This window comes from Dasypus novemcinctus, chromosome 5 (genome assembly GCF_030445035.2).
Source record: "Dasypus novemcinctus isolate mDasNov1 chromosome 5, mDasNov1.1.hap2, whole genome shotgun sequence".
Lineage (NCBI taxonomy): Eukaryota > Metazoa > Chordata > Mammalia > Cingulata > Dasypodidae > Dasypus > Dasypus novemcinctus.
Genome location: NC_080677.1, coordinates 151,558,374 through 151,571,415, shown reverse-complemented (window position 1 = coordinate 151,571,415; position 13,042 = coordinate 151,558,374). Strand labels below are relative to the sequence as shown.

Sequence of the window (13,042 nt, the reverse complement as noted above, 5' to 3'; positions counted from 1 at the left end):
ATTTTTTTAAATGATCATAAATTCATGTAGTCATTGAATTATGTAGTCATTGAATATACCCTATTATCTCCTATGCAAAAGATCTTAACTAAAAAATTTATTTGAAGCCTTAAATAAATGTAACATTACAAAGATTTTCTTTACAATGTGCTCATGCCACAACCAACAATGATTGGACTGATACCCCAAAAATAAAGATTAACTGAATGCAAAGCCTTCATATTAAAGCGAGAAAGAGAGAGAGAGAGAGAGAGAGAGAGAGAGTGAGCACGCTCAGAAAGAAACAAGCAAGAATCTTTTTCTAATGAGGTTTAATCAAATACTGAAATCTACCTCTCCTGTTCGTGCCTCATTCGTATTCTCTCCTCTTCTGACGTAAGGGTTTCCTGTATTTTTATTTTACCCGTTTTCTCAATCTTGTCATCTTTTCGATGTTTGCCAAACCTGTTGATAACAAAAAATTCTAACTTGTCAATGTATACAAAATGAGATTTCTTTCTTTGGTGATCGACATATGCACTTAGTGAAATGTAAGCATCCTCAAATGAGAGTCAAGTGTCTCCTGCAGTTCATTAGTTTTGCCCAGTATTGTTTTCAGATTATTTTATTCATTTTTAATTAGAACTTTCCAGAGAGAAGTCTTTTGGAAAATAGCTTCAATATCCAAATATCCAAAATAGCTTTTGGCCAAAAACAAACAAACAAAACATACTTGCAATTCATCCTATTAAACAAACAATTAATACATTTACAGGACTGAGTGCTGAACACTTCAGATGAAAGAGAGTGAAAATCTGCATTTGAGTGAGTTTCTCTAAGGACTAAAAAAAAAAATTATAATCTGCAACCATCTATTTAATAACCTTTCCATAAACAACTATTCTTTTTTTATTTTCACACTCAGGTTTATTGGAAACATTCATCATAGTTTAAAAACTGACATATAAGCCAGTGTTTGCCAGGCTTAAAGTACAAAGGATAATTTACACAGCTATAATACTTTAGCTTATGAAATTGAAAGCTTTAAGGCATTCTCATCAAATGCTCCTCTAAATCTGATGGATGCCAAATGTGGCATCTTTGACTCGGAATTTTACATCTGATCACAAATAAATACTGGGAACAAACACGATTCAAAAACTGTCCACTACAACTGCTACAGGTAGGCATGTGAACTTGAGGTTGTTCAGGTGAATACTAAGATCATTCTTTGTTGTCATCCAAAATACCTCAGAAGCCTCAGGCTTGGTGTAAAATATTTTTCCTGCTCAGTTACCTTTCTCCATGAACGCCCACGTTGCCTAGAGTGAGAATCCTATATATCCTCGAGTAAAACTCATTGGTAGTGATGGGTCACCAGAAGTTGCCGAAAAGAAAGCTGGTATAGAAACGTACCCACAGAAGCATATATATATATATATATATAAAGGAGACTGAGTATTTCTTTCTGAGGAGGAAACTGGAAGCTGGTTTACAGTTCCAACTAATCATATCAAAAGAAAAAGAGAGGGGGTAGATTCAAAGTTGATATAAAAGAGAGAATATATTTCAATTAATGGGTTGGTTGGTAGTAGAGTTAACTTTTTTCTTGAATACAAATCTGATTTCAAATTCTAGTCTCCACATGGATTGAAACGTACGTGAGAATTCTTCAGGTATTCTCAAACTGGGTCCTAGCTGATGAGACTGAGAAAAGTGTTAGCTTCTGCATACCAACAGGATATGCTGGTGGGAGGGGGGATGTGGGTGGGAAGGAAAGACAGAAGTCACTGATGACTCCAAGCTTTTAACTGGAGCAAATGGAAGAGAGGAATGACTGTGCAGTGAGATGCCGAGAACCAGGGGAGGACCAGGTGTGGTGGACCAGGGACAAGAGTGGGGTGATGATAAAGATTTCATTCGAGCAGTCAAGTTTGAGATGCCTATTGGACTTCTAAGCAGAGATGAGAAGTGTTGGTTGGATATGTAGGTGCTCAAGGGAGAAAAGAGGGCTGGAAAGATTAATCTGAGTGTCATCAGCATACGGATGGTATTTAAAGCCATGAACTACATTCCCATCTGGAAATTCTACAATGTTGAGGGAACTGGAAATCTAAAATGCATTAAATTCTAACATCAAATTTTAATATATCATATTTACTTATAATCAGATTTTCCTGAAGGTAAATCACTTTAACTATTTGGATTTTCAACCCATAAGTATCTTTTGAATAATACAATGTTTGCCACATTGACTATTTTTTACACATCTTATTGCTTCACCATCTAGATTCCAGATTACATAAATTCAACCTGAATTATATAAACCTGTATATAAAATACTGCACTATAACAACATATTATCTATCTGTACCAAAAAGTACAGTTTAATCTTACAATAGGATCTTGAATTTCTGCCCTTTGAGTTAATAATACAGGAGAAAATTGAAAGTGGGTGACTCTTTCACGGTATAAAAAAATTGAGATCTTTTTCAGCCCAAACCTAATGCTGAACTGAATTAGCTATGTTGAGTCTTTAAAAAATGGTCTTGGCCCAACTTTATGAACAAAGTTTTCAGTTTGCTCACCAACCCATATTTTTACATATATAAAATATATCAACCTATCAAGTTTCCAATTTTTGTCTTAAGTATACATGATTGAAAAAGGAGGAAAAAGGAATCCTAATTCATATCTAAGAATAAATTTTTCCTCATTATATTTGGTACAAAAATATTAGTTTCCTAGACTATCCCAATCACCACAATTTACTTTCTATTTTATAATTTATAAATGTATAAATGCATTATATCAAACTGTCATAGCACATTTTTCTTTTTTAATGTACAGATTCAAGATGAATGTATGCACAAATAAAGAAAGCATAAATAAAATGTTTAGAGTTTGGCATTTGGACATTTCCCTTAATACTTGCTAGAGTTAGTAAATAATGTGATTTCTTTCAGACATACTACAAAATCACAGCACATTACTTTAAAATCAGGGCAAAAATAAATTCCTCAGCTGTAATTTTTTGAAAGAATGAAATAAAAGCTAAGTGAAAATATATATATACACCAGCCATTATTGAGGGTAAAAAAAGAAAAAGAAAAAGCCTTCAAACCCTCATTCACTCCAATTGCCAGTATATTTTAGTGTTCTTAATTTATTAATTAACCTACAAAGTCAATCATTTAATGGCAGGATATATTAACATTTGGAAGACATGAATAATATTTGATAATCTTTTAAAAGCCACCGATGGATTTCAGATAGGTCACCTTCCAAGGAAGAACACAGCTGAAGAAATACTGCACTAATGTGGTATGTCCAAGGAAGCAAACCCATCCTCAGCAGAGAGCCAGAGTTTCGTGAACAAACTTCAGACTAACCTACGCCAATGTTCAAACTGAAAATTTCTTGGGTGATGACACTGAACTAGAAAGTGGTAACCTGCCCATCACCTCGGGAAGGCTTTGCTAGTCCCATCTTAGTGCGTATTAACTTATGGCAAGGGCCTCTTTTTTTTCTAGTAGAGTTGAGGAAAAAAAAGATTGATAGGGAAAAAAAAACCTGCTTTGGAGATACTGATGTGAGGGCAGAGAAAGTAAAATGACGAATGCCCACACTCAAGTGAAAACTTTCACAGGAAGATGCAGTGGGTGAACCCTGTCTTATTCAGAGCAAAACTGACTATATAATTTCTTAATCATCTGGGCTTTCTTCATAAAAGATATCACAGTCTTTTCATCCAGCTAAAGTAATCTTGGAGTAATCTGCTAGATGTGATGCGTTACAGATGAGATCATTGCCAGAACAGCCAGATTTATCATTACAATAAAGAAAGATGGGCACTTATTGATGAATGAGGAAAGCAAAAAGCAAACAAACAAAACAACAGAACAGGATGGAGACAAATTCCATTGTTTTTAAATAGAAGGAACTCGTGAAAAACTACCAATAAACATTTCATTCTATTGGACCATCATTTTGGTTTTTAGTCAAATTAATATAACTCTCTTGCAGTAGTAAGGCTCAGGAACGCAAATCAACACAAAGTCCCCATCTCTCCATAGTCCATGAAGTCATACTTCCCCTGCAAGAGTTTTTTTTTTTTTTTTTAAGATTTATATTTATTTCTCTCCCTTTCCCCACCTATAGTCTGCTCTCTGAGTCTATTTGCTGTGTGTTCTTCTGTGTCCCCTTGCATTATTAGGCAGCACTGGGAATCTACGTCTCTTTTTTGTTGCGTCATCTGGCTGCACCAGCTCTCGGTGTGTGCGGCGCCGCTCCTGGGCAGGCTTTTTTCACATGGGATGGCTCTCCTTGTGGGGCACACACCTTGCACGTGGGGCACCCCTACACGGGGGCACCCCTGCATGGTATAGCACCCCTTGCACGTGGCAGCACTGCACATCGGCCAGCTCACCACACGGTTCAGGAGGCCCTGGGGATCGAACCCTGGACCCTCCATATGGTAGACGGACGCTCTATCAGTTGAGCCATGTTTGCTTTCCCCAGCAAGAGTTTTGATCTCAGTGTCTCTAGGAAAACTTTTTATTTGATTCTGGTACTATCTTTTGTCACATCCTTGTGTTTACATTGACAATCCTCTTTACCCTGGTTGCACACAAACATAAACTTATTTTTGCCTTAAAGCCTTAGTTGGTAACTACCTAGCTTTTATCTAAAGAAAAAAAAATCTAGCTAATACATGTAGAGATTGTTTTATTGCATTCTTGTCCATGTGCATGGAAGAAATAAGCTCACACATCAATGAAAAATCAAAAGATCAGAGGTTCAGCCAACAAGCCCAATGTCTATATTTGACAGGCAAGGAAGCTGAGGCCCAGAGCATAACTGGAAGTCACATGGCAAGCTAGGACAAGAGTTCAGCTCATCTGATGACTCCTTTAAGATGTCTCCATGGCTCTGAACTTGATACGCCTAAGCAATATGAAATTCCTAGACCTATAAGGTTCACTTTGCGTAACTCCTAAGTGGGACATACAGTGGAGCACCTGCCGATTGTACCTTTGATTATTTAACTACATTTAACTAGAATTTGTTGAATTCTTATTATGAACTTTAGCTCATTGATCCCAACAACCAGCATGTGAGATAGGTATCATCCTGCCATCAGAGAGGAACCTCAGAAAGCACAGAGGAATGACGTGATTTGTCAGATCATATAGCCTGGGGTGGCAAAGATAGAATTCGGACCTAAATCTTTTTTTTTTATACCCAGCCACCTCCAAAGCTTTAGGAATCAAAGACTGTCAACTCCGTCTTTGAGAGCAGGTATTTAACAAATCTTTGTTGACATGAATGAGTCCTGCATTGCCGGCAGCAATTAGGTCCTGGGGACATCCTGCAGGTCAGGAATTTGAATTTTAGGCCAAGAGGTGCCCCAAAGCATTGGAAAGGATCCTAAAACCTGTGCACACACATTTATAGAAAGCGCCAACCTTTCTAAACGCCAAGGTACTCCAAACGTCAAACTCCGCGCGCTGCTCTATGCAAACGCCGTTGGGGAAACAGCAAAAGCGTGTCAAAGTGCCCAAACCCAATCAAAGGCGTGAATTGCGGGAAACCGGATGCATTTATCTTCTGGAATGATCAATTCATGGTTTCTGGCCATGGTTTTTTGTGCCTTTGCCTCCATTTTACAAAGGAGAAAAAGAAAAAAATAAGTCACTTCCACTCTGTCCTTCTTATGCAGGATCTTACATATTTTAGTGACATTTTAAGAAATCGCTACTATGATAGAGTACTGATTTGCTCAGCAGATTGTGGCAATGCTCAATGAATCAGGGGAGAGGAGGCTGATTATGAAAAGCAGAAAGCTCCTATTTACACCAAAAAAAAAAAAAATCCCATCTTGGTAATCAACAAGGATGAGGAGGAAGCCTTAGAAAAGAGTACATGACAACTTGATAGTGCTTTTGTAAAATGGGATGCAGTTTTAAGTTGGCAGAGTATAGCAGGGGTTCTCTTTAAAAGGAAATTCACAAACTTGAGAATCATTATTTGATTGTGTACAGTTTTCATCAGAGCTAGTCTGATTAGATTTAATAAACTAAATTTGTGTTGCTTGGCATCCAGAGAAAAAGAAGTGACTTTTTTTTTCTTTAAGGAAAAAATAGCGTCTGTTCACCCAAGTTGGAACAGCCTTTGGACGTGCACTGCACCCTTAATGGACAACATCTCCTTTCCATGACTCCCATTAAATGTTCTTATAAGTGTTCGCTTTCTTTCCCCCTCTCATAGCCTGTATTAGCTAATGAAAGATGCACTGAATGCCCAGTAACCTGACACTTCAAAAATCCTAGAAGGATAGAGAACAAGGAAATATTAGAACAATTAAGAAACTGTAAATAGGAAAAAATGAAACCCTGTACATAATCAATTTTGACTGTACAAGGATCACTGTAAACTCCAAGGATAAAAAGCAAAAACAAACTGTGGAATTAAACACAATAGTCCTTCAAAACACAAGATAAATACATAAATAATTAACCCTGAAATAATATATACAATCTATATTTGGAACCATTCTAGTGAAATGACAGAAGATGAGTGGGTATTTGTTAATTACGATGTTGCGGCTTTTAGATTACGATGCATCGGCTTGTTCCTAGACCACATGACGTATTTTTTGTGGTAAATAAATGCCATCTTTGTAAAAAGGAACCAATTAGTAGTTATTGTTCCATACAGGGTGTTTATGAGGCTTGGTATACCTCATTTTTCTCAAATCGCACTCACACAGGAAATCAAACTATGCTAACCCCATAACCCCAAACAAGCAAATGAAAATAATATGCAAAGAATTTATTTTTTGTTTCTCCTTTAGCTAGATTGACTTTAATATTAATACATATTTATATTTATAATACATCCAAAGTATTTATATATGTGTGTGTGTGTGTATATATATATATGTGTGTGTGTGTATATATAAACACTAAATATAGGTAAAACCATGTTTAGTGAAAGTACATGATTCTGATTTGTCTAAATGCTTAATTTGGGTATTGAAATCAGCCATGTCCACTCAAAATGATGTTGAGTGTGTCTTTCAAATAACTTCTTTGAATCCTTTCTTGACTACTATACTCCTAATTCTTGCTCTGTTCATTTTAATGCATTATTGTTTCATAATACAATACTACAAATTGCAAATTACATTTGGCTCAAGGAGTGATTATGAAAAATACTATCACTGCTGCCTTTGCTCGAATAACTCTGATAATAATGAAAGATTGATTGAGCTTTAAGCAACTCAAATGATGAGAAGGGTCAATTGGAACATTTCTATTAAGCTTCTTTTGTTAAACTCAACACTTTGCCAGGTCAGAGGCAAATAATCATACCCTACATCTGGTTACCATGGTTTTCCTTTTCCTAAAGCATCAGGACAATTTAGTAAGTGGCACTACCCTCAAGGCAGTACCCGTAAGAAATGCTAATGAGACCTAAGTCACAAAAACACAGCCCTTTAAAAGGGCACTTGAAAGAAGAAAATGTAAAAGGTAGAACGATATTTTCCTGTACTCCTTCTTCCGTGGGGCAAGGGATAAGACGCATTTAGCAGTGTCCATAATCCCAATAATTATCACAATCTGCCTAGTCTGATATTCAAATTGACATCCAGGCAGTAGGTGCTGCTGAGGTAAGGAGACACATGCACAACTTAAAGGTATCTTCTTGAAGGTAGAAATCTTAGCCCTGAATTAATAATGCACTGCACACCAAATTAAATGTTTTAACCTTCAATATTAAGAGATACTTTAGTTATAGCAGCTGAAACGCCCTCAAATATTTTCTTACCCTTATATGTTTATACAAGAGATGAAAGTCAGAAAGGAAGACAGATAATATTGTCATGTCATTGAGGTTGAGGAAAAAAACAGACATTTTGTATAGCTCCTGGAAACTCGAATTTGAAAGATTAAAACTTCCCCAAAGATCTCATTATCTGTAAAGGTAAGGTGTCAGTCAGCACTTTTTTTCTGTCGATTACAGAAAACAAATTTCTGTTGATTCACATTTCCTAAAGAATGCTCTCTAAAGAGTAAATTAAGAGGTGTAGCTTTTCATTTTTTATCTTTAAGTTGATTAGCATATTCAGATTCTACATTAAGGAGCTGATGCCTGTCTAAGGCCCAAGAGAGGGCTTTGCCTGCAAATTTCCAAAAGTCAGAGGCCACACCTAACTCTTAGAACAGGGAAGAGCATCAAGATTCCCCAAGAGGGGACAGCCTCCTCCCGCCTTGGTGTCTGCCATCCACCATCTACCTGAGGCCATGTCACCTTCTGAAAGAACAAGGGAGCCAAAGCTCACATATTTCATTAAAACCAAAGCATTCTTGTAGCACTGCTGGTCTTGGTCCTGGCTAGTTTAACACACATAGAAAATGGGATGACACGACGAAAAAAAAAAAAAAAGTAATGGCTCTTTCCCAGAAAAAAAGCCTTTCCTATTCTGTGCTGTGGTTTCACTCTGCCAGAACGCAGAGCCCTGAAGATTATTTATGACTCAGCAGTGGTTATAAACCCAACTGGTAACTAAGATTTGAAATTGTGGGCTGGTTACAGGAATGGAGGAACAAGGGGTGAGAATGAGACCTTTTTCCTGTCTCGTTTCTAGTTAGCATGCCCTTGATATGAAAGAGAACCTGGGAGTCGGCCACTGTCAAACCACCACATTCTTCCTTATTTGACAAACAGCTCAACAAGCGTTCAAATATAGAACTTGTTGATTTGTGCGCTGGCCTGGAATTCCTCTCATCCCAACTCATTTCCATCTCCTATGAACTGTCACGTCTGTTACTGCCTCCTTTGTGGTCTCTGATGCTAGAACTCCCTAGCAATCACAAGCAAAAAAAATGGAGCTCTGTAAATCACACAGTGTTTACCCAACAAACCATCCTGGAACTGACAGGAATGCCACTACTATCAGTTTAACTGTTCAAGTCTGCCCAGTTACAGTTTCTCTTACAGGGTGCCATTATCTTGAAAGACCCTGGCTGAAGTTTGAAACTTGTCTGCTCTAACTAATGTGTACAATCATGTTGTATTAGCAAAACTCACTTCACTCAGGACAGCTATGTGTGTGCATATAAATATATTCACATATATACTTCTATCCCAAAGGATAAAAATAAACTACAATCTTTTGGCATAGGAGCTCAGACAATTTCTCTAGGAAGTAATTCAGGAATAATCAAACTAAGAGAGGGAAAGGGAGCCATGAAAAGAACTTTAATAACATGAGCTGACAGACATACAGTGCCTCAAAATGTTAAAGAACTTTCCTACACATCCTTTCATGAAGTTCTTAAAACTAAATGTGAAGAAAGTGGAAATGAGGAGACTGAGGCCAAGAAGAGGTGGTGGGGCTGAGTAGGGAAAGAAGACTTCAAACTCTAAATCCAGCCTTCATTGTGCCATGTAATACTCTTCGCCCTCTTGGATTTACCTTATCATCTTGGAATGATTCTTAGGGTCCTCATGTTGATTTACATGAGGCAAGGCACAATTTTTATTTATTACACTAAAATTGTATTAGAAATAAATTTTAAAAGAAAATTAAAAGGTTACTATGTAAGAATATTCGTGTAACATCAACTAGATTGCAAAATACCTGAAAGTGGTAAATGTAATTTTAACTCTCAGAAAGATTCACCAATATGTACGGTACCGTGTTCCTCTACACAGAACAAGTCAGAACCTGCTGAACAGAATCTGATGCTAAAACACCAAAGCATTTGGGTAACTCATGTGAAGATCCACAACTCAATTATATGTCACATGGCAGTTGAGCTTGGGCAGGGGCAGGGTTTCCTGACCTCAGCAGCGCTTTTGACATTTTGGGTCAGATAATTCTTTGTTGTCAGGATGTTTATCAGCACCCCTTGTATCTACTCGCCAGATGCCAGTAGCCCCCCAACTCTTGTGACAACCAAAAAGGTCACCAGACCTTGCTGAATGTCCCTGAGCACAAAATCCTGGGGACTAAGAACCACAGGGGTAGGGTTTAAGACAAACACTAAATTCGAGGGGAGGTTTTCATTATTTACAAAGGATAAAAATAGGAAGATTCAAAGAATAGTGGTAAGCATATTCATCTTCACCCCCGAATGCTCCATGTGTTTTGGGAAAACTTCCTAAACACTACTGAAGGAAGTCTCTCTCTGCTGAGATGGTTAAGGCTGAATGCAGATAACCACCTATGTCCCAGAAGACAAGCTCTAGCTTGCTGTAACCCAAGAATACTTTTGGGAAATGTATCCATAAAAGTCAACTAAAAAGGCGCCAAAGTCAGTAATAAATGTTAGAAATCTGTAATTAAGCACTTATACTCCAAAATTAGAAAAATGTGGGCTACTTGATATGTGCTGGCTATTAGTAAATAATAATAATAATAATAATAAATAGTATCTATAAGACCAGTAGTAGGGAAAATTAAATGCAATCACATATTCAATGCTGACAGAAAATCATCACTGAGAAAATAACAGATAATATTTTCTAACAAGAATATTTGTTAGCATATCTATGCACTCATCTCCATTCTGAGGTAGCTAGTCTAGGTTCCCTAAGTCTGGGAGAACGTAATCATGTCAAGGACAGATAGAACAAGGTTTTCCAGTATTTGTGGCCTTCTCCCTATCTTTTTCGGTTAAGCCAAAATGGCCTGGCCAATGGTGGTTAGTCTTGGCCAGCACAATACAGTAACGGTGGACAGCCCAGTGCTGCCAAGCAGTTGCAATTTCAGAGGCCCGGGGCCTTTTGGTTTCAGAAACAAGGAGTTGGAGAGGCAACTTGCAGGAGCAGGTACTGCAAAACACGGGTGACTGGCTGTCTACTCAATACCCATTCTCCTCTTCCTCCTTACTAGTAGAGCCCTGATTCGATTGGGAGAGGACATATGGCTAGGCTTAGCAGGTCACTTTGACCTCTTTGAACCTCAATTTTCTGTTGGGTAAAAAAAAAACCATCCTTACATAGTTAATTGTGAGGATTAAATGAGCTGTCCATTTTCTGTGTGTTGGCTCATATAAGCACTAAATAAATACTATTTTATCATTGTTATTCTTAATTTCCAGTTCAGAAAAACGGGTAAGTGGGGCTTCTGGAAACCATCTTGAGAAGGAGGACTGCCTCAGTACTAGCTGGCTCTCCCCCTTCCTCCTGCCTGGAGGCAGACAGGATGGCTAACCATGAGGGAACTCTGAAAATAGAAATATGTATTAAGGATGTCTGAATGAAGAGAAGGCAGTGACACTAATGGCATTCTGGGGCCTCTACATGAGCCTTGGACTGCCAATCTCCAGACTTCTTTTATTTTATTATTTTTTAATTTTTTTAGCACTTTTAAAATTAAAGTTAATAGATCACAAAGAGCGTTACATTAAAAAACATAAAAAACATAAGAGGTTTTCATATACCCCACTCCCCACCCCCCCACCTCCCCACCCCATTTTTGTAAATTGTATTTTTTTGAAGATATATAATCACACAAAAAATGTTACATTAACAAATATAAGACGTTCCCATATACCCCTCACCTCCCCACCCCACTCCTCCCAGTTGCGCAATCGGTTAGTGCGCAGTACTTCTACAGACTTCTTTTAAATGAGAGAAGAGGAAGTCCTGTCTTATGTGAGCCACAATTATGTGGGCCTCTGCTACAGTCAAAACAATCTCTCAGAGATACAGTCATGGAGATAAGAAAGCAAGAAGGTGTGCTCCCTTTCATAGATTTGACTCTCCAAACTAGAAAAGGAGAAAATAGTCTTTGGGACACCTTTGTAAATGATCCCATTTTTAGATCACTATCTCACCAGTTCAGTCCTACCGTTCCCAGCAATGAATTTTGTCCTAAAATGACACGCACAAAGCCAATTTATAATGGCCAACAGAGGGCAGAATGGAGCCAACAGCCTTCCAAGAGTGCAATAGCAGAGCTAATTGAGACAAGTAAAAATTACCGCCAAAATGAAACTCGTCTATTTAGGCCAACACTGCCATTCCAGCTGACAAGACTTTCAGTGTTGAAAGCAAGAAGAAAACAATCTATGAGTCAGAAATTATTTTCATTTTCTCCTCATTGTTTCTGATGCTATTTGGGTACTCTCCAGTTGATGAGTAGAGATGGCTTCACACAATTTCTATTATTTTGACTGTTAATAACTGCTTTCTCTTTGATTAGATGGCTGCCCATCAACTGCATGTATAGAGAACTTTGGAGGACAGCAGTTAATGTAAAAAAAAAAAAAAAAGGTTCTTTTCCAGTACTGACCAGACTAAGACTAAATGGAAATAGCAAGAGCAGCCCTAAAATGAAAATTCTGCTTTAGTGGTTCATGTAACTTTCATCTCACAAGAAAAATAATGTTCAAGTGAATTTTGTCAGACCAATTAGACAGGATTGTATTTCATGAGTAAAAGCACAGAACTTTGAGAGTAAAAGATACTAAGACCCATATGGGAACTTTCCAAAAAATGGAAAATGCTACATAAACTTCTTCTATTTGATCATTAAAATTGAGGAGGCAAGATCTAAAATCTTAGTGGTAAAGAATTTAGGCTGTACCTGTATCTAAATGACCAAACAATAGCTAACAAGTTATATTTTTACCTTTTTAAAAATAACATTTTATTATTCAAACTATAAAAGAAATTGAAATTGTGTGACAGCACAATCATGTCACAGGAAATTGATATAATTTTATACTTTCCTGGGAAATACATTTCCAGAATGAAATTATTTAATTTTTTAAAACAACAATGATCACAGTACATCATACCCAGAATAATTCACGATATTAAAAATGCATGTAAAAGATAACAAGATTTTTAAAAATTCACGTAGGCAGAGACCAGCCATGGAACCCTTGGAAAGAGCCAACAAACTAAAATTATGGGCATATTCACAGTACCAATTTCAATAATCTAAAAAATTAAAAGCTTGGACACATCCAAAACTTTACATCCCCTTGGAGAGAATATAAAAGATAAATTCTGTTGCCCTGAAAAGGAGAGAGAGAGAGAG

General features: G+C 37.3%; 1 protein-coding gene across 10 annotated transcripts in view; it reads right to left on the bottom strand.

Moving 5' to 3' along the window:
• PARD3 (par-3 family cell polarity regulator) overlaps nt 1-13,042 on the bottom strand; it is a 669,864-nt gene that overhangs the window by 168,432 nt on the left and 488,390 nt on the right. For 7 of the 10 annotated variants that reach the window (XM_058297689.2, XM_058297690.2, XM_058297692.2 and 4 more), the window contains one exon: nt 334-444. The exons of the other annotated variants lie outside the window; for them this stretch is intronic. In XM_058297689.2, the coding sequence (XP_058153672.1) occupies nt 334-444 (111 nt within the window). The remainder of the gene's footprint in view (nt 1-333; nt 445-13,042) is intronic. 10 annotated transcript variants of the gene reach the window in all.